General features: G+C 38.0%; 2 protein-coding genes across 3 annotated transcripts in view; one reads left to right on the forward strand and one right to left on the reverse strand.

Moving 5' to 3' along the window:
- Nucleotides 1–17,671, forward strand: part of LOC122970702 (cadherin-related family member 1) — a 106,057-nt gene extending 88,386 nt beyond the window's left edge. Inside the window, exons 6-23 of one of the 2 annotated variants that reach the window (XM_044336862.1) lie at nt 3,196–3,459; nt 3,699–3,701; nt 3,872–3,967; nt 4,360–4,505; nt 4,604–4,654; nt 5,020–5,109; nt 5,203–5,289; nt 6,509–6,625; nt 7,742–7,885; nt 7,977–8,055; nt 8,141–8,241; nt 8,345–8,548; nt 9,038–9,190; nt 10,079–10,243; nt 10,781–10,848; nt 12,369–12,597; nt 14,156–14,410; nt 15,845–17,671. In XM_044336862.1, coding sequence (XP_044192797.1) covers nt 3,399–3,459; nt 3,699–3,701; nt 3,872–3,967; nt 4,360–4,505; nt 4,604–4,654; nt 5,020–5,109; nt 5,203–5,289; nt 6,509–6,625; nt 7,742–7,885; nt 7,977–8,055; nt 8,141–8,241; nt 8,345–8,548; nt 9,038–9,190; nt 10,079–10,243; nt 10,781–10,848; nt 12,369–12,597; nt 14,156–14,410; nt 15,845–16,390 — 2,595 coding nt within the window. In that variant the 5' untranslated portion in view covers nt 3,196–3,398 and the 3' untranslated portion in view covers nt 16,391–17,671. The remainder of the gene's footprint in view (nt 1–3,195; nt 3,460–3,698; nt 3,702–3,871; nt 3,968–4,359; nt 4,506–4,603; nt 4,655–5,019; nt 5,110–5,202; nt 5,290–6,508; nt 6,626–7,741; nt 7,886–7,976; nt 8,056–8,140; nt 8,242–8,344; nt 8,549–9,037; nt 9,191–10,078; nt 10,244–10,780; nt 10,849–12,368; nt 12,598–14,155; nt 14,411–15,844) is intronic. The other variant, XM_044336863.1, reaches the window with a different exon arrangement.
- A 1,835-nt stretch (nt 17,672–19,506) lies between these two features.
- Nucleotides 19,507–22,090, reverse strand: LOC122970704 (leucine-rich repeat, immunoglobulin-like domain and transmembrane domain-containing protein 2). The gene is made up of 3 exons (XM_044336865.1): nt 21,966–22,090; nt 20,941–21,722; nt 19,507–20,765 (listed from the first exon to the last, which is right to left on the reverse strand). Exons 1-3 carry the CDS (start codon nt 22,073–22,075, stop codon nt 19,978–19,980), a joined length of 1,680 nt encoding a protein of 559 aa, XP_044192800.1. The 5' UTR covers nt 22,076–22,090; the 3' UTR covers nt 19,507–19,977.
- Nucleotides 22,091–22,437: the final 347 nt, after the last annotated feature.

The raw sequence follows: 22,437 nt of genomic DNA on the forward strand, positions 1-22,437 counted from the left end.
CAGCTTCAGGGCCCTGATATTATTATATATAATACCAAAGTTACCAAAGAAATACCAAAGTTTGAACACACTTCCTCATTCCAGTGAATGGGGAGGTGAGTCAAACCTTTGACTGGTACCGTACATTGATAAATTATATTACGGCCCTGTGGTTTAATAAATTCAAATCCATAATAGAGGAATTTTGGTTCTTATGATAGGCAATTAATTATCTTCTTGGAAAGAAACATGATAAACATTTAGAATATCACTTAATATTCATAAATTTGCATTGATCCTGGTTGAACACAAAATATAAAATTATCGTCTACCTGCTTGCTGTCAATTGTAACATGATGTTTGGAATGAGAGGACTTTTCCAACAAGGGAATAATCCTTTGAATCTGTTTGAAACATTTTAACAATAAATAATTCATTAAAATAAATAAATAATAATTAAACAATTAAAAAATAATTGAGTTCAGGTATTTACATTATTATAAGAAATGTATTGGCTTGACCTTGTATGAACATTACAAACAAGCTCTGTGACCTACAAAACTAACCACCAACACTCAAACAGCTCGAGGAGCTGCTGATTAACTGTCAGCAGTGTGATCAGTGTGAGGAAATGTTCTTAACCTGTCATTGCTGCTACTAAATCATCTAAAACTTGCATTAGTTTGCATTTTTTTTCATTAGTCATCCACATGCTCAGTGGTTCTGACTAGACTATGAGGGACCAGTGGGGGTCCACCTTGTATTTCCCTATAAACAGTCAGTGTGTAGAAGCAGATGACAAAGGCTTAGCGTCGTAATCCTCTTGTCCACCATCTGGCTGCTCCTCTAAAATTAAACCTCCAAACCAGGGCCCTTGCAACAGATGCTAACATCTGTAAATATGCAGGTGCTTCATTAAAGCATGTACACGTGGAACACACAGCTGCCAGACAGTGTTTCAATCTCAGATCATACTCACGTTTAGGATGCATATGATTCATATACTGTATACTGTGAATTGAAAAATCCTGCAGATGGAAGGGATAAAAAGGGCAATAATGGATGAGATTGGGGAAAGCTTCAGCATGTGGAGATCTGCCATTACTGGGGATAAAAATTGCCCTCTGTCAGTCATTTTCAGATTGATGACCAATATAGGGCTGTAGTCCAAGGTTTTTACTGCTTATGGGTTTGACATTCTGTGTGCGGGAAAGAGAGAGAGAGAGACTTTAAATAAGTTCAGAGGACAATGAGTCATAGTTACGGTTGTGGTTATATTATACCCCCAACACTTTAACCTACAGTACCTTACTGTAAGGACTCTGACCTCACAAACACTTTCTCTTGCATAATAATAATGTTTTTATATTAGCCTACACCTCTTAATGTAAAATTCAATTCATTTCTGTTTTGCGCTTCCTCAGCAAGTCGGCAACTAATATTTAGATTTTTATTGACATCTTATTTATTGAAATTATCTGTGATGTACAGTAATTTCTACATAAGCTCACTTCATGAATGTAAGTACAATTTACGTACTTGCTACTCTATACTTACTAATAAGTATACTAGTTTACAAATTATGCAACTTAACACATTTCATTAAGAAATTATACTTTTTATTCCACTACATTTATATGACTTTTAGTTAATATTTGCAGATTCTTATTTTCTGTAGAAGCCTTATGACCAGTTTATAAAATGTGATGCATTGTTATAAACTGATATAAAAATTGATAAAAATTAGCTCCACTTCAACCAGCTACAACATTAAAATGTTTCTCACATGTTAACAAATCAGTTATAATAATCCAATAATAAAATATATATTACAATAAAACACATTTAATATGTAAAATGTATGTTTACTTTTAATGCATACATTTGCTGATAATACTTCTATACTTTTACTTAAGTAATAATATGAATGCAGGATGTTTACTTGTAATGGAGTATCTTTATACTCCAGTATTCCTACTTTTACTAAAGTAAAAAAATCTTTCAGCATTATTTTCTACCTTACAAGGAAAAATTGTTACGTGACGTGTTCATGAAGCAGTTTAAAAACAGTCTAATTCTTGTGTTTTCACTGTCACCTTCCACTATAAACACTTGGCAGCCCATGGATTCTGCATTTATTTTAGTGAACAGAGCAGATTTATCATTGGCTGGCCACCAGAAAGATGCACACGTGTGTCATCGAACGTCAGACGCTATTTTTATACCTGTGAATACGGGAAGTGCACAAGTCCGCACCTCTAATTGAGTAAGTCAATACAGTTAACACACCCTGCTGTTGAAACTGCAGGCTAACGTGCACTCACATGACACCTACTTATAAGTCATGGTGATGTTTTTTTGGTTTTTTTTAAAGGGGGCAAAACTCTCTCAAGGTCGCAGTGGAAATTGTGTTCAAAAATAAAATGTATGACTGTAATCAGATATGATGAAGGTTGCTCAATTTTTCCACTTTGACAGCCAGAGAGTGTCACATGTTTTTCCTTTTTTTTTCAATCAGATCAGCTGTTTATTTTTGGGTTGCACCCTTCCCAATTTGAGAGCAGTGTTTTGGTTTTTACCTGCTTAAAGTGCAAGTGATTCATAGCGGGACAATTTCTTACAATTTTAGACATTTTTTGTAGCATGACATGCTTCTATTAAGGCAAATTAAAAATGTAAATTGGGTATGATGCTCAAAACTATAAAATCAAACATTGTTGACTGACTATGCTGACTATTTTTAAAAGCCACGTTTTGTTTCTTGAGGCAAGTGATTAACAGGTCACTGGGTTTCCCGGGGAAAGTAGACTGCAAAATCCAAAGAAAGCCTCTCAGTTGTAAGTGCATCAGAGATCCACAAGTGCAGTAGAGGCATGTTTTTGTCAGAGAGCTGCGACGGAAAGCTTAGACCACTGGGGCTCACAATGAGTTTTTTTAAACTCTTTAAAACACCAGCAAGAGGAGCCAAATGTGCCATGTGTCCCTACAAATAAACAGATAACATGCAGAGACAAGGACGTTTGTTTGAGGTTCCCATTGTGTAAGCTTGAGTAAATTTATTATATCAACTGAGAGCATCACTGTTTTCAAACATGTTATTGTAAGATAGAAGTCATATAATATGTCAGTGACTCGTGTACATTGTCACATGTGTGCAGAGGTGTGATGATCACACCGCACTGTGTGAAACCTGAACTCTCCTCCCTCCATGTGTAGTTTTAAGGAGAAATGGAAGTGAGAGCAGTGTGGTAGAAGATGTCTGCGGAGGGAAGGGATGCGTCACTGGATTAGTGCCTGAGAATCTGTCCTAGCCTCTTCCTCCTGAGCTGCTGAGACGCCTCCAGAAGGGCACGACGCCGCTCGCTTTCCCTCCACCAAGCCTTCCACATGAGCCAGCCAAGCCTTACCTCCCCACCAGGATGAAGAAAGAAAAGAAAATGCATGCTTTAATATTTCTCCTCCTGCTTCACATCACCTTGGGTAGGGTCTGCTTCTTTTTTTTTTGTCTTTGTGCGTGGTTAAGACTTCTTGCCGTCCTCTTATCTGGTTAATCCTCTAACACACAGAGGGCATGTACATCTTAGCGTAGACTGCTCATGCTGCTTGTACTCCGTATTCAAATGTGTGTTTGTGTTGTGATAGTGGAAACTTAAATCCAAATATATTTATAATTAATATCCATCCTCCTTCACCCTGCTTTCGGTTCCTGCCCTTTTTAGCAAGTGAGTGCAACAGTTGATTACATTTTCCATTAGAAACAGATAAATCTGTAAGATTTCTATGACATTTTCCTGGTTCATAGAGTAAACGGAGTACCTTCCTAATGTCATCATTGTATTATTTCTGCTCTGCTCCAATAACTTGGAGCATGTTTATCTGTTTTCTCATAAAGGGCAATCAGACTATGCTCCGTATTTTTATGATAATGGACCCAGCAGTACAAATGGGAATATGGCCTTGTTCAGCATTTCTGAGGATACGCCAGTTGGTAAGTCTCACATGCAGTGTGATGATTATTTTAACTGTTGCAGATCTGGTTAATTTCAGTGTGTAATTGAAGTGTAGTGTAGGTGTTTGTTTTAGGTGCGTGGTCTAACGATGAAATGATCACGCTGGTATTGAGACTCCAGCTAATCACTGTAATAGCTTTTGGATTGTGACGTACATCAAGACTTACGAGAACAAAACAATATGGGTGGTGGCTCATCTGACCTGCATACGAAACGTGCTGTTTACACTGTACACTAAGCACAGAGATACAAATATAGGGCATTTGCACCTTCTCTGCTTTACCACAACCAACTCTAAAATGAAATGTTTTCCCTTTCTGTTACAATTTGACTTTTTTTTTCCTCTTTTGTTTTCACTTTTTCCATGTAGGAACACAGATATACATCCTTAATGGAACAGATCCAGAGTTGGATCCGGTACGATATGGTCTGACTTTTGAAAAGGGCTCAAAAGAATATTTTAGGGTGGACCCCAAGTCAGGAAATGTGACTCTCATTCTGGAGCTTGACAGAGAGGTGAGCCTGTTCATGAGACTCCTGTTTTGAAGAGACTGCTGCTGTAAATGTGTCACTGCTGTGGCTCAAAGTGACAATTTAAATCTTTCTTTTTGTAGAAACAAGCTGAGATCTCAGTACTCGTGAGCATAACAGATGGTCGCAATAAAGTAAGTTTTTACTGTTCATGTAATATTTTTTTTTGTTTATGCTTTATTGCCATCATTTTACTGCGTTAATCAAACCACTGCTAGTTTAATAACTTCTAATCCATTATGTTTTTACAGTTGTGGCAAGAGTACAATCTCTAATCATTGTTTTAATAAAATGAGTTAAAAATAATACGAAGGGAAAAAAAAATAGAAAAAAATAATGTTTACATATTTAGATATTTAGAATGATCTTTTTCTGATCAAGTAAGTACATAAATTAAGTAAATAATTTCTTTCTCATTAGAAAGGATGTAGCCTTGAAATAATTTCTTTGTGTAGTTGTTTTTAGTTGTGGTTTAGATTTTCTTGTTTCTTGCTCTCAGGTAGTTGAGACAGTAAGAGTGTTTGTCACTGACGCCAACGATGAGCCTCCTGAATTTCAAAACCTGCCTTTCATCATTGATATCCCAGAGGTACAGATTAAATAAATACCAATAAATTCACTTCAGTTCAAGACTTTCAGTATTGAAAAATCCCTCTGACAGTCATCTTTGTCTCTTCTCCAGGACACTGCTCCAGGGAGCAGCATCTACAGAGTCCAAGCAGTGGATAAAGATATGGGCTCAGGAGGCAGCGTCTCATATTTCCTACAGGTGACCCTACAGCTTCATTGTTATGCAGATGATGCATAGTTGTAACCCTGCCATGTAAAATCTTTTTGCCACAGATTTTTAAGCACAAAATCTTATTTATTGTGACTCTAAATTAGTTTTTGAAGCTCAAGTGAGAGAGATGTGTGTGCTTCAATTTTGAAATATATCCAGAATCAACTATTTTGTATCCTTAGCGGGTCTAGAAAACGTGTTGCCTCACTCAGCTTTTCCTCATCTTTACTTAGGCATTAGGCGGGAAAATCTCTCCAATATGCAGCAGCAAAGCTTTAATCGTAACACATGCCCGGAAAAGAGATCTAAAGTAACCTCGGCTAAAAAAGTTAAAGCTATTTTAACCTCCTTGCGGATGGCCTCCATTTGAATTTGGACATGACTGTAAGATTTTACTAATCACACATAGAGCTGTAAATAGCTTGGCTCCAGCTTACATCTCTGGACCTCTTAACACCCTGGCATACACCCTGAAATCTGCCAACAAGTTTATCCTCTCAGCTCCCAAAACCTGCCTTATTTGAAATCCAAGCAAGCATTTACAGTAAACGTTAGTCAGCAAATTTTTTCCTTGTAAAAGTAGTCATTGATATCTCTTTATTTCACTCAGTCTTACCACAATTTATCACTATTTTTACCTTTCTCTTGGTTCTCCTCTGTTGTTTGGCTTCATCTGCACTTTGTAAACCATTGTAGAAAAGCATTATTGGGCTTATTACAACTGCACCGTCATCATCCAGCACAGTAGCACTGTTAACTGGCTTTGTTTTGGCCGTTAACGCTGGGGGTAAGACCAGAGGTCGAGCTGACATCATGAGAGCTCTGCTGCCATGTGGAGGGAGGAAAAGGGCATTCGAGTGATGGAACAGTGCGTGGAGGGAAAGATTAATCTCATACCAGAGAGCAGTCTGGAAATGGTGTTACTTGAGTGGATTAAATTTCAATTACATTTGAGCAAGGCATTGACAGCTTAATAGGGGCTTAGGTATTTGTCCGGGCCAACAGCTGACAACACAGTAGTTACTGTTCATGTGTCAACTGTGAGACAAAACTATCCTGATGGAGAAGAATCTAAGTGAGGCAGGTTGAGAGTAAAATATTGATTGCACTTTTAGCTTCACACTTGATTGCTGAATTTAACTAGAAATTAAACTGTGTTCACTGTTTTCTTAAATGTTGCTGACCGTGTGACCCTTCACATTATCAGACCTCACCGTTTGCCAAGTTCACCATTGATGGGCATAGCGGGATCCTCAGGGTCAAACCTGGTGAGACTTTGGACTATGAGACCACGCCCACGCACTTTGTGACAGTGGTTGCAAAGGTGAGAGGTTGCTGTTATCCTTTACATTTGGATTTGTCCCTTGGTTTATCTTCTCAAGCCCTCTAAACATACATAGGACCGTCCTGACTAAGTGTTACAGGTTTCCAATCCATCCATGTTGTGGTCTTGTAGCTTTCTACATTCAAGTCGAGTCATTCAAGACCTAAATTAGAAGCATTAATCAATTCTCAGAAGAGAATATTTAAACAGTCTTGACAATGGATGCATCTTTCTCCAAGCATTGCTTCTGAGATTTTTATTCTGATGGTCTTCCAAATAAAATCTGTCAGGAAATGGGAAGTTTTTAATGGGCTGGGATCAGAAACAAAAGTGGATTGGCAGAAAAACAAGGAAGTACAGGAACCTTTCTGTTGGCAGCCAAAGGCCATGAAAAGTTTAGTCATGACTTTCTGAACGCAACATTTTGAGTTTCCACAGTCTCTGTCTGTGAATTAAATGGAAGTGTGGTGAAATATTGAAAATGTTGCTCCCAGTGTGAGTAACCTGAAGTGTAATCCTTCAATTGTGAGCAGTATTATGCTGGAGAAGGCTAATTTCTTTTTCCAGTCTCAGCTCTGTGTGTCTGTGGAATAACATACAGTATAATACATATGGCCCCTGTTTTAATTAATAACAAATAAAATACAGAGAAGTTGAATTCCAACCATGTAATCAATTAGTTTAACTCACTAATGGCCAAACTGAGGGAAAGCTTCACCTGCTCTAAGCATGTGCAACTTTGCCTGAAGCATTTTATTATATTATTTGATTTTTTTTTATTTCAAAATATTATTTAGCTAGTTAACAGCAACCAAACTCATCAAGCCATTTGAAGCTTGACATCTGGTTGCTGTTAGCCAGTGAAAGCTTTTAATCTTAGCAGTAAGTACTCTCTAATAACATTTAGTTAAACTTTTGCTCAGGGAATTAAAAGTGCCTTCTAGCAGCAGATATTGAGTGATGAAGGGAAGCAGCCTACATGACTATCACATGGTTGTTCACTTCTAAATGTAAAATCAAAATGTAAACTATCAACCAAAGTCTAGATGAAAATGAATGACTATAAAGATTATAAAATGTACTAACTCTCCCTTCCCTTACCATTTGTTTTCTCAGGATGGAGGAGGAAAGTACAAGGGTAAACACCAGGTGTTGACCTCAACAGCCACCATAACGATCAATGTCATTGATGCCCAAGACATGCCTCCAACCTTCGTAGGAACCCCTTACTTTGGCTACATCTACGAAGTCTCAGTCCCTGTAAGTCCTTCTCCTCTTCTCCACACATCAGCTGCTTTTGAGAACATACAGCACTGCAAATATGTAAATATTTAAATATTCTTACTTCCAGGGCTCTGAAATATTCAGCGTGTATGCTAAAGATGGAGATCAAGGCAATCCTAACCCTATACATTACTCCATTATTAATGGTAAGAACACTAAGTCAAGAAATGAGAGATAAGATGATAATCCGTCTCCAAACACATTGCCAACATTTCTGTCATCACCTTTCAGGTAGTGACGGTGTCTTTGACATAAATAGCACCAGTGGATGCATCACCCTGACAACTTATCCATCCATGCTGAAAAATGAGTTATATGAAATTAAAGTCAAGGTAAAACTTTTTTGGAATTGCACCTCCATGTCTTATAAATTAATCTATAGATCGATTACTATGTGTACGGTATGTGTTGACCGGTGTGATTTTTTTAACGCAGGCATCTGAGGTGGGATTAAACAATCAGCTGCTGGACTATGACATTACCATGGTGACTGTTCGGGTGGTGGATCTCAACAACCATCCTCCGACCTTTTACGGAGAGAACGGACCACAGAGCAAGTTTGAGGTCACCATGTATGAGCATCCTCCTGCAGGGGAGATCCTGCGGGGCTTTAAGATCACCGTCAATGACTCTGATCAGGTAGATTCTCATCTCACTGACCTCTGCGCATCCTTTTGTCAGTATGTTCCAGCTGTATGTCAACTAACATTTATTCAGAAAAACATTCACTTTAGACATAATATGTTTTTATTTTCAATAATTCTCACAGAACCTGGTGCTCTAATATAAAAAAATGTGAGCATTTTCAAAATGGATGTTGTCTCTTCATGTTGAGTTTGTTGAGTCTGGGTGTTGTGTTGCATAAATATCTGCCAACCAGCCTCAAAGTACATCCAGTTATGTAACACCATTTAAAAATATTCATAAAATCTGTTCATTAATTCAAGTTAAAATGTTACTCATTATGCCATCTTGTCTATTCTCTCCAACTTGCCTCAGTGACTCATCTGTAACATTATCTGCCAGATTTTCCCTTTTTTTTTAAATTAATTATTGTTTTTTTGGCAGCTACACTCTCATTTACTTTATTTGTGTTTTCTACATTTTGCTGTTCATTTTTCTTTGCAGGGAGCAAATGCTAAATTCAAACTGAGACTAGTGGGGCCGAGCCGAGTGCTGCGAGTGGTTCCCCAGACGGTCCTCAATGAAGCGCAGGTGACCATCATCGTGGAAGACACATCTGGCATCGACTATGAAAAGGGATCAACTCTTTCTTTCAAGGTTAGAATTTATATATCACTAAATTATTAATGAGCAATATTGAATCGACATCCTTATTTAGTCTTGTCTTGTAATCAATTATTATTTGAAGTTCTTCACCTCTTAGTTATATGTGTTTTTTCCTTTGATCAACTGAGAGAGTTTTATAAGTAGCAAATCTTCACATGAGATGCTGACCCAGAACATTTGGCACATTTCCTTAATAAATTAGAAGCAATTTATAAATTATCAAAAGTGTTGCCTCTAAATTAAGACTAAAATATCTCAATAACTTTTGAATGGATTGCCTTGAAACATTCATGGTCTCCAGAGGATGAATGCTACTGACTTCAGTGATCCCCTGATGTTTTCTGTAGCGCCACCAGCGGGTCGACATTTGTGATTCAGAGTGAAATGTCTCAACAACTGTTGGAAGGATTAATGTAAAATATGGTGATGTTCATGGTCTTTGTTAACCCTTAACTGCCTTGTTGACAAATGTTAACATGCTAAACTAAAATTTTTAATTAAATGATAAATAATCTGTGATCAATACTATTGATAGCGAAGAACCGTATTTTGAGGTAATGAAAAAGGTATATTTTTGAAGACTTATTAATCACATGACCTGAACAATTTCTATTGGCAGCAAATCCTCTGCCATTATTTGCGAATAATTTTTTAATAATTATTCTGACACCTCCCTCTGGCCAATTCTTGTATTTGTTTCACAAGAGGTACTAAATATATATTTAATAAACCTAATCTTTTATCTAACAGTTCAGTTTTCTTTACATCACAGCCTCACAGAGCTGCTAGTGTGGTTCTTAGTCTTGTCAATAAACAAATCGATAAATGGACTCATTTTCAGCACCAATTTAATCACACTCTGCATGTGTCTTTCTGCAGCTGCTGGCAGTGGAGATCGACACTCCCGAGAGGTTCAGTGCAACAGCTGACATAGTGATTAACCTCCTGGACACAAATGACAACATCCCCAAATTCACGTCTGAGTATTACATCGCCAGGGTCCCTGAGAACTCTCCTGGAGGCTCCAGCGTTGTGTCTGTAACAGTGAGTCAATCACGATTAAACTCCGCTTTAACCCGACCAAAGTGATTATATAATCCATCAATCCTCCAATGAATGCATATTACTCGGTGCAGTTCATTAGATGAAAGCAGGTTGTTGCCAGACAAAAAAAAAATCTCAGCGTTCCCAGCCTTTGTTTTTGTTGTTCCTAGTCATGAAACTCTTGTCTCCATGTGACATTCTGGCATATGTTCTGTGTTACAGCTCAATAATTAATATAAATATTGGCACATTTGTCTCGTCCATTCCTTTATACTGGCCAGGCAATTTGACTAAGCTAGGCTGTGTGGAGTAAAAAGCTTAATTTCGCTTCAAGGTTAATCATATTGACCTATGCCTTCATCCCCACCCAAAGTACATGAGCTTAAGACCCTAGCAGGCTATCCTCAACGAGCTCCAGTAAACAAATCTATGTGGACCACCTTCAGTCACCTTGGTTTAGTTTTTAGCCCCCTCACCCCCCTATTGAACTATAATTCCATTTAAATTCTAATCTTTGTCCTGCTTTTTTTCCTCTAGGCAAATGATCCAGATTCAGGGCCTTGGGGTGAAGTCAAATACATGATTTATGGATCAGGATCAGATTTGTAAGTAAAATCCCTTCACTCCTGCCAATATAGGTTCAGTCTAATCAGTCTTGCACTCCCACAAAACACATTTCATGGACTAGAAAACTTATTTTCACATGGATATCATCCAATACTGCTCAGAGGCTCAGGGTGTTTTTGGTAAACTCAGTCAACAGGACACCAGTCTTGATTCATCTTTGTCTCTTTGATGGGAGAGGTAAGCAGGAAACCAGTTTGATTGGCCCCTCTGCTGCACTAACAACTCACTCTAAAATGGCTGCAAGATGCTGGCTAATCTCCTAATTGGATTGGAGGTTTAAAAATAGACAGCCTGGCCCGTCTCACATAGGGAGAGCCAATTAACATGCAATGTGACAGCTGGAGCCACAGAGACGGCAGCTTTGAAAAGCAAGGCAGTATGCAGCGAAGGAAAAGTGTGAATTTATGCTCAGGCAGTAACCTGAGTTAATTGTGCGAAAGTTATCAGTTTCATGACAACTTGTGAATTTTCACAGTGGAAAACAAGACAGAAAAGAATAAAATGCAGAAAGCTTGATGTTTGACTAGAGAGCACTCAGAAAACACAAAACTCCACTAATGTAGTATAATCATTTACATTCATCACTCTAAAGTAATGTGTAAAATACACATAAATATAAAGATCTTGGTGAAAATTTGTGTAGTGTATCACATGGCAGGGGGTGTGTCTATATGCATTGCTGTCTATTATTAGCCACTTAAAAGTCATAAAATATTTAATTCTACACATATGATCTAAAATAAAGGAAAATTATATAATATATTTAATAAAAAGCTTTTTCAAGCTGGACCAAATCTGGTGAAAACTTCCAAAGTTGTCATAAAACCTGTTGAGGTAGAAATAAGCATGGCTTGTGCAGGATCATTTGTCTTGAAGAAAGGAATTCAACACGATTTTTGCCTCTACACCCAACAATACTATACAATACAATAATACTCCAAGAGTGTAATTACCCAGAAAAATCAATAATCAAACTGATTAGTCAAATAAACAAATAAATATTCAAATAAATATTGATCTCCAGGGAGAAATTCACATGTTATAGCAGCAGCACAAGAAACAGGCTACGGCGTTAGGACACATAAAAAAAAAAAAAAAAACTAATTTAAATGAAATAAATAAAATTAAGGGATGAAATTAAAGCAGCTATATAGATTACATACATTATAATAGCTTAGAATAACTAGAAGACATACTCATTTGTGTTAACATGAACTAAAAACTTTCTTCTTCCATACTTTTAAATCATCAGGTTAACTGGATTCATTGTCAGTTCATTTTTACAACATGTTGCTTGTAAAAAAGAAAAAAAAGGATGGAAATCTGTTTTTTAGAGTGAACTACAGTATGTGAGTCATCACAAGATCTGACGTTAATGTCATTTGTGCTGTAAACTGGGGAGCTTATATTAGAAACACCTCATTCGTTGGAACAGGGTGTTTGTAATAGACAACTGTGGTTATGACTCATACACTGTCTGAACTGTTGTGAACTGCAGGTTTGCCATCCACCCAACATCAGGCCTCATCTCCACGCAGCCTTGGACCAGCCTGGATGCAGAGGTCAGGTCTAAATACAACTTCTACGTCAAGGCTGAGGATTCGGAGGGAAAGTACGGCTTGGCTGAAGTCTTTGTCACCGTCCTCGACATGAATGACCATTCTCCAGAATTTGATGAAGAACTCCTGGAGAAGACCATGATTATTGGCATACCTGTCAGAGTAGAGGTACATTACGTCACATAATTTTCCACTTGTACAGAAAATCTATTTTTAAATCACTAGACAGTAACAATAGCTCTTTGCAATGACATTGATATCTGGAGAATATTGTATGGAAGTTCAGGACTGCCAGTATTAAAATGAAATCATCCAAATAATTAAAATTTCATTTGTGTGCACATCATATATGATAAATATTTTAATTTTTATGTTTTGTAACTAGTAATTACTGCCAAAACCAAAGGATTAGGGTTGTGATATTTTATATTTTTATTATATTATTATCTTATAATTCTGTGTGATAGAGCTCAACTGTTCTTCAAAAACTATTGAAAACAAATCAGTGCGCCATGTCGTCGCACTGGATGACATGTTCCTTCATTACAATGACTACTGGCACTGTGGTTTATTTTGATTCAATCCGCCCTAAGTACTCACTAGGGCACCAAATGTGTATCAAATCCGCAGCTGAAAATAGTCCCAAGCCAATGCGCTATTTACTCCAGGTTGAGTAACATTTGCTAAAAACTACAGTGCCCTGCTGTTGTAGGATTTTTTTTTTTTTAATTTTTCTTCTTAATGAAGCTTTATGAACTCTTCTTAAAGATTTACATCTTCCTTAGGAACAAATGTTCTCTGGGCTTAGTGCCATAGACAGGCTTTCAGGTCCTGTTTTATTGTGTAAGTAATGACACCTATTTTATGCTATTTTGGCCAGATCTGTCTTGTAAAAGAAATGTTTCAAGAAACATCCTGGTTAAATAAAGGTTAAACAAAAGAAATAGTGTGACAGACAAGAAGAAGATGCCTCAAAGTCCTGAGATGAACTAACTCAATGCTGGTTTTTGTCTTTTCATGGGATACGTTGACATTAATAAAAATGTACTATAAGGCCAGGTCAATCCCTTAAAGTGTTAGGTGAAATATAGACAATGCAGGCAATACACTACCTGAAATTCATTTGAATTGGAATGAAGTCATAATCTTAGCAAATATCAAATGAAAAAAAATTAATCAAATGGCAGTTTATCTTTTCATTTTAATTATGTCAGCCTTCCACCAGGTTTATTTTCTGAAATCTGTCATTCAAAATGAGTCATTCACGAAAACTAGTGGGTTGAATATAACAACTAGTTGGTTGAAATGCACCAATCAGTGGACACCATTCTACTGCTTGCCAGTGTTTTTGGCCAAGGTTGCTATGAACAGTATGCTTAGCATAAGTGAATTTGGGGGTTGTTGTACTATAGACTCTCTTAAGGTACTGTAGTGTGGTTGCAGGTTTGGCTTCCTGTTGACCTGTTTGTACTTTCTTTGGGGTTTTTTTTGCCTGAAAACTGGTTAACACAGCGAAACATCACAGATAAAATATACATCATCAGTCATCCCCTTTTACTATCTAATTTACCATACATAATCTCACGGCCACATGTTTCTGGGTTTGTTTTGTTATTTACAAATACAACAAATATTATGCTTCTGATTGAATAAATTGATATTTTCCGAAGTCATTGAAATGATCAAAATATGCAATCGTTCTGTGTTATTCTACCACTTGTTACAGGCCGTGGATGATGATGCGGAGTCTCCAAACAATGTCATTGAGTACTCCATCATGACTGCCGATCCTGACAATGCATTTGACATAAACGCTGCTACGGGGGAGATCAAGCTGAAGCCGTACATCAAGTCCATGGAGATTGTGCAGAACATCACCAAGCTGAAGGACTGCAAGTGGTCTCTGGTGGTCCAGGCCAGGGACAGGGGCTCCCCGTCCTTCAGCACAACAGCCGTGGTCAATATTGATATCACAGAGGCGGTAAGACCTGATTTGACTCGCATGTGCTCGCAGCGCTTTCTATTCCAAGCCTTAGCTGTAGACAGCACAAGCTGTAGATTGAAGCATTTTAATATTTGAGAGGCACTGTTTTCATGCTATGCAGCTGCTAATTCAGCATCTGTGTCTCAGCAGTCACATTTCATTGACCTCATCATCTTTAAAGGATAACACTGGTCATTTTTTATGATTTATAAGACCAAAACTAACAATTAATGAATTTATTCTACTAACAAGTGATGTCTGTTTTTCGGGGCTACTTGTTAAAAATTCATACTAGTTTTGGTCTGTTCAAGAGATTTGTAGTATGAATATAAATTATAAAATAACAACACTGTTATCCTTTAACGTTTTCAGTCATTTACATTAATCCATATTTTTTTAATACTATATGTTTTCACCGTGTATTCATTCCTTCACTCTGCATGATGAAATGACTCTGTGTTTTTGGTTTTGTTTCTGTGTTGTGTATCGTGCTTTTCAGATCAAAGGTCGAATTATTACATACTTCAAGGGACTCAGCAAGCGTCCGCTGACTGTTTTCGGAATTTGTTTCAGCATTGTCGTCTCCCTCATTTTACTAACAATCTGCATATCCACAATCCTGTACTGTAACTCAGTGAAAAAGTCCAGAATCAACCCCGAGAGTAACTATATTAAAGTGATCCGCAGAGTCAAATGAGACATATTTGACACCTTTACTTCATCATGCATTCATTACGTTTAAAAAGATGTTTATTTTTCTACTCTTTGGCTATTGTCTGTAAAAGAGTACCGGAGCACATTTGAAGAAATTATATGTATAACAAATGACATGGTTTTTTGTATTTTCATTTTTTTTTTTTATTGTTTTAGTTTTTGATTGGAAAATATTCTAAATGAAATATTTTTCTAATAATGTAGTTTCCATATACCCAGTTTTTACACTACCAAAACACCATATTTTTTCTAGAGCATGACTCAGACTATTTGGCTGTCAAATTGACTAAGATAGAGCCTATTACTTGGGATTTAAACCTGGATTTGCTCACTTAATATCCATTTTTCTCACATAAACATATACTTCACTCTGTTTTGGTCTCATGAGCTGTCACCATTTTTGTTCAGCCCTCATCAGTTACATGCCAAAGAGAAATCCTAATGCACCGCACTGCCAGACGCATTCCCAACAACTAGTGTTGTGCATAGTTCTTAGCTTTGCATGAGCAGTCCCATGATGTAGGACAGAGGATGACAGGTGACTGAGTGTGAGTGTGGAAGCAATACAATGTTGGTAGACATGTTGTTTGGGCCTCCTCTGTCAGTGCTTTGCTCATACATCTCTCATGCTTGCATGCTTTGAACAAATGCTGCGTTAACGCTTGGATTCAGTCCCTTGGACTTGATTTAAACTTTTTTATTTGTGCTCTTTTACAGACTCCTCTCAAGGGGCCTATGGCGGCCTTTTTAATGAAAAGTAGGGACAATCCTATGAGAGCTCTAGGCATGGTCACTGTTATCATAAGTTTGTTGGTAGGAGTGACTGTCTTGATCTCTACCGCTATGTACATGCGCAACTCAAAGTCAAACAGGATCATGCCAGCACGTCGCATCATTAAGAGGCGACCGAGGGACGAGCAGCCCTGGAATTTCAAGATGCCCATTTTCAAAAATCCAAACGACCCAGCAGATAAGTTCCTTATCGGCGACCCTGAAAGCAACACCCAGCGGAACACCAGTAGCCCTCGACCAAAACCTCCTCCACCCAGTGCGCCATGCCTGCCTCCTCCACCTCCGTCCAACACACGGCTCAGTGAGAGGCCCCGAGCAGTCCCAACAATCTCTGGTGCATTGGCCTACAAAGGCTCAAAGAAAGCTAAATCTAGCCGCCGCAAAGAGGGAAATCACAGCTCTGCTTTAGTGTCAGAGCTTAAAATGAAGCTGGAGCAGAAAATCATTGAGAACAACCAAGGTTATTATTAACTCTGTCAAACAAATGTCTTGTTTAAGGTTTCCTTGTCTATTCTTTGACGACTCACTCTACTGCTCCTAGCTCATGTGTTGTTGGAGAGTTCTCAGCTGAACCTCACATGATGATAAGGTAGGGTTGGCCTACCTTTAAATTATTCAGGATTTAAGGCTATAAGGGGTATCACAGGAAGCTTTACAGATATTGATGTCTTAAGATGGGATATTAAACAAGTGGGCTGCGGTGCATTCTCCGTTGACCCTGCTTAAGTAAAGAGAGGAGAGAGCTCGAGTATGTCGGTGATGCAGTTGAAGATTATTCACCACACTGCCATCTTGAGGAAGATTATATCATCTTAACAACAGTATGAAGCACTACTGTAAATTGCCCGTGGAGAGGATTAGTAAGACTTACAGTGTATACATAAGTTGAATAACTTCCTGAAAAGTGTTGTATTCAAGACCCTGTAATGTTTTCAACACAGAACTACTGTAGGAATTCAACCAGTACATCCTAAAAATAAAATAATTTCTCCTTGCTCATGTGGAGCATGCAGCTGAATGACACGGTCATGAAAAACAACAACGCTTATTATGAAGTGCTAAAGGACCTATGTGTTGATATTTTTACTGTGTTACATCAGCCGCTCGAAAGCTGAAAAGTTGCTCTTTTGTATGATTACAATGTGCCACTGTAGGTTTTCACAGTAACACAAGCTAACAGAGTTGCTTTTATTTATTTTAGTGTGTGCAATTCTAGAAAAATGCTTTTATATCAATTTACATGGGTCCATTTTAAATGTACATAATTGTATTGTTTTCATTATATGAGGATACATGTGACCAGATATGAACATTTCACAGCTGTATCTTGTAGCAGTAAATTACACAAAGTACACATGAAACCATCTAACTCCACTACATTGGACATTGTTGGTATAAAGTAGATGTATGCTTGAAAGTTTCGAGCTCAGATTGCTTTGTATATAACTGCTTGGACATTTCCTTTATAGATATAGATATTGAAATATAGTCTGTGTCAAACATTTAGGGTTCACGCACAATTACTTTCCATATTACTCTTCAATGCCTTCAAATCTAGGCAAATAAGATTAGAGTAATTTCAGCGCTGTTATACATATCTTGTATCTAACCATATCTTAACTTATAACTATCTTATATAAGTTGAGGTAAACTATATATCTGAACTATAAATTACACTTGCCTGGTCCTTTGAAGTATCATATTTGTACCGTCTTTGTACTGTCTTGATTTTGAATAAATATGTGAAAATAAGTTGGGTTTTGCTCAATTTTGTGCAGACGCTAGATATCAGATAATATCAGAGAATTTAATCAATGTAAAGTTTCAGTGAAGAGAAAAATAACCTATTTCAAAGACATTAACACATTAAATGTATCAGAGATTTTTTTGTAACACGTTTTTTTTTTTTTTTTTTTACAGGTCCCTTCATTTTATACTAATTTCCTGAACATTTTTCCATTTGCAGGTATTAAGAGATATTACAGAAAGGGTGGTGAAATTTGGTACAAGTCATAAGAAAAAACTGAAAAAATGTCAAGTAGCTGCTGTGCAACTGTTCATTCTAAGGACATTTCTTTGAAAGGGTTAGCTAGTATAAAAATAATTAGTAGATAAAATAATCTGATATGCTATATCACACAAAACTACACAGGGAACACTAAGTAGTTTATTTCAGTCCAAATGAATTTTGGCACATGAACAACTACATATGAACCCAAATATAATGAGTGGGCACTAACCAACCAAACCAATTTAAAACTTGTTTTTGTACCAAATTGCACCACCCTTCCTGTATAGTTAAATACCTACAAATTACATAAGAAATTTCCAGGAAATTGGTATAAAATTAAAGGACCTGTACTATTTTTTTCATTGATGTAAAATGGTAAATCCATGGCAGCAAACATGAATTATTATAGTATTAGTGTGTAATATTAAAATGACAATGTGCTACACTAATGCAGTGCAAATATCTAGAATAACTGTAAGATTGAGAATCTACATCCAGCTAGTAGCTCTGTGAGACTATACTAAGGCACAGTGGTGATGCTAACACCAGCATGCTCATTGTGACCATGTGTTAACATTTTAACATTTGTTAATTAGCATAAAACAGCTGAGGCTGATGGGAATGTCTTTTGTTTTGCAGGTATTTGGTCATCAACTAAAGTACTAGACAAATTAAAACTGACTTGATTATAGTGCTAGAGGAACGTTCACGGGATTGCTGAAGTTATTACAATTCATCTTGAAGGGAACATGAATGTCTGTACCTAATGTCATGGCAAGATTTCACTCAAAACCACTAAAGGAAAGATCATCTGAGAATCATGAATATCCGTACCAAATTTTGTGCCAATTTATCCAGTAGATGTTTCTATATATTTTACCAAATTAGCCAAAATTGTGACCTGCTGGTGGCACTAGAGGAACATTCAGAGGACTGCCAAAGTCAAAGGGATTCATTGTGCGGGAACTATGAATATCTCTACAAAATTTCATGGCAATCCATCCTATAATTGCTAGGATAGTTTAGACAAAAGAAGTGGGCCCACCAATCAACAGGCTGACATTGCCATCCCTGGAGGCACACCACTAGCAGGGCAAGAATCATTTAATACATTTTTACTACATTTTTGTTTGGCCATTTGAAAAATTAAATGAACTGTAAAATTGAATATATGATGCAAGGTGGGTGTGCCATCATTGAATATGTGATCATAATTTATATAGGCTAACAAAAATTATATTCAATAATAATTATTTGCACTATATTCTAATATATCTACTAGTTTTACTAAGCTCCAAGTAATGAATGCTTCTAATAATGGATGCAAAAGAACCAACATTGAAGTAACTAATTGCAAATGTCACGTTTTTCATGTATTTGCCTTCACAATTGACGTAAAGACTCAGTGAGCTCGGAGCTGTCATTAAATGGAAATATCATGTCCTGCTGACTAGGATTCAGATAGAAAATCACTTTAATCTGCTTACCAGTGTATGTATAAATGCACGGGGAAAACACTGCTTATGCAACAAATCCTCTGAGTGATTGTGCTAAAAAATCAGAGTATGTCTCAGCATTTGTCTTTGACTTCCCTTTAATCCACATCATACATCATTTCATTCCATTACAAGACAACAAATCTGGAATCTGTAAAAAGAAAGAACATTAAAAAAGCATATTTTATAGCTTCAGTCTCCTGACCAATGAACCACAGAATACACTCCATTTTAATTTACTTTGGTGAAATGAACAATAAAGGGATATACAATGGTATGTAAACTTAAATGTTTACATATTTTAAATTTAGGAGTGCATGACTTTGCATTCAGTATCAAAACATTAAGAAAAAGTGACAAGAAATATCAAATGCATTTTACAACAAACTTCCTTCTGTACATGTATAATAACAAACTCTCCTCATAATAAGGAATAAAGGCATCTCCATTTTGAGCTGATAGCTTGAAATGTATATTTACATGTATATTTACTATACTTGACATTACTGACATTATTTACATATACACATGTGCAATTCTTGAATTTAATGCTAGTAAAGATGAGCTGCGCTTCCTCCTTTGCCCTTTTCCTCAGGCTTCTGCCTCTTTTTGGGCTTTTCCTCCGAGTCCCTGCACAGGCCTTCATCACTGGTCGCTTGCAGGCTGTCAAAAGTGCCCTGTCTCTCCGTCCCCTGCAGATTCTCTCCTCGCAGACTGCGCTTCTTCCACAGATTCACACAGTGCTCCACGCAGCTGAATTTGGCCTCCGTAGTGCAGGCGTACATGCCGGCTGGCACGGAAAGCACCATGGCACACACAATGACTATAATGTGGATGAGCCTCTCCCTCTGCTCCAGCTCGCTGATGTCACTTCCCGTCACAAACACGATGCACTGGCCTTCCCTCGGTGGCTGATTCTTCAAGGTCACACACACCTCATACTTTGTAACAGGAAGCAAGTCAGTGACTGAGTAGCTGTTGATGCCAGGGCCGATGTATATCATCTCCTTTTTGGGGGAATCATATTTGCCGAAGTGTATGGTAAACCAGGTTTCTCCCGGGTTATCTGTAGCTGCGTACCACTCGAGGGTGATACCGTAAACTGTCTGCTTGGCAATACGGATATCAATGTAGGCATTCTCATCGGATGACAACATAGGGATAGGTGGAGGGAGAGGAGCGGAGATATTGGAGGAGCTGATGTTCACCGTGATGCTGACAGAGGAGTTGCCGATGAAGTTGTTGGCCATGCAAGTGTAGAGTCCTCGGTCTGCCAGGGCAAGAGAGGGGATCACCAGCTTGGAGGTGATGGTCTCCTCGTCTATGCGAGTCTCAGTTGCTGCATGGAGAAAACAGAGCGTTCCGCATTTAAATGACACTTGTTTACCTCTGCCTAAACAGCCTTTTGTTAGTACATAAAGCAGATGCAGCCTGAACAACATATACCTCACTAAGTGCTCCCACAGGAGGTTCACAACAGTTTAATGGATGATAGTAATAAAAAAAAATCTTACCAGCAAATCCTCTTATAATCTTCAGACTGTACATCCACTGGATGGTCGGGCCTGGCCTGGCCTTGACTAAGCATGTGAGTGTTGCATTTGCTCCGAGAGGTAAAGTGATGTTAGTCGCTGGGGCAGAGGCCACTGGCTTCATGCATGTTTTTAACTGGATCTCATGGAAAAACTTGTTGGCTTTGGAGGCGGGGCCTGAGCACATCAAATAAGAGTTCATCAGAATGATGGGAGGGCTGACTGCCCTGATGAATTCAACAAAGCCTTTGAGGCGGCAATCACACAACCAAGGGTTGTCGTGAAGCGCCAAAACCACATTGGAAACCACCCCTTCTTTCCCCCACGCTTTCTCCGCTGTTTGGTAAAGAGGCCAATTAATGAAGACATCTTTTGATATGACACTAAGCTGATTGAAGGATAAATCTAAGTAGGTCAGTGTAGGTAAGTGTCTCAGAGCATGTTCTGGCAGGACATCCAACCGATTGTGCTTCAGGTCCAGAATCTTGAGTTTCGGTGTGTCTTGAAATGCAGTCCACGGTACTGAAGTCAGCTTGTTCCCTTGTAGCCTCAGCTCTGTCAGGTTTGCCAGCCCCTCCAAGCTTTTGATGTTCATCAGGGTGATCTCATTGAAATTCAGCCAGAGAAACTCCAAGGCACTAACTTTGGAGAAAGATCCTCGAGGTAACTCAGTCAGGTGGCAGTTTTCAATACGGATTTTTGTGAAATCGTGTGGGATATCCTCTGGGATTTGTCCCATGGAGGTTTCCATACATAGTAAAGACCTAGAATGGTAAGACGAGATATGTTTAGACAAGAGAAGCAAATGACAAGTGCACATTTTGTCTTTATACCTTCTCAATGTACGTGCAGAGTTGTACAAATGTAAAATGTATGCATAGTGTTTGTAGATTTTAGAACAATTTGATCAGTAAGTTACATTTAAGACATCCTTTATTTTTTAAAAGGGGGTTATGGCTATACGTAACCTACATTTAGGAGTCTATATAAGCGCAGTGGTCACTCACCTTCCCAAGTTATCATCTGTGCAGGAGCAACCGATCAGACAAGTTGATGATCCAGGAGTGATGAGATAAAATACAAGAACAATACGTGATATGACATACACGGCGTCCATATTCCTGGAGGAGCATGTGAAATAGGCCTGTGAGGGGCAGGACATGCCATGGGCTGCATGGAAGAAAGCCTATTACCTTAATGCCTTGACGTAACACTTAAGACACCAAATGACATGTGAGACAAACAGGAAAGGTGTATTATTAGCAATGGTCCACTTTGTCTTGAGAATATTGTTGGATCTGCTCTCTCTCCCCAAATCAAGATTCAATGAGTTATGTTTGATTTTGTTCTATTTTCAGGTATGACCCTCAAACCGCTTTGGATCAGTCTAATTTAATTTATTTGTCCCCTACCAAAGCACAGGCATTGGCATGACAGGAGGCCCATCTGTATTAAGTGGGCTGGAGCCCGTCAGGCTTA

The sequence above is a fragment of the Thunnus albacares genome, chromosome 20 (genome assembly GCF_914725855.1).
Source record: "Thunnus albacares chromosome 20, fThuAlb1.1, whole genome shotgun sequence".
NCBI lineage: Eukaryota > Metazoa > Chordata > Actinopteri > Scombriformes > Scombridae > Thunnus > Thunnus albacares.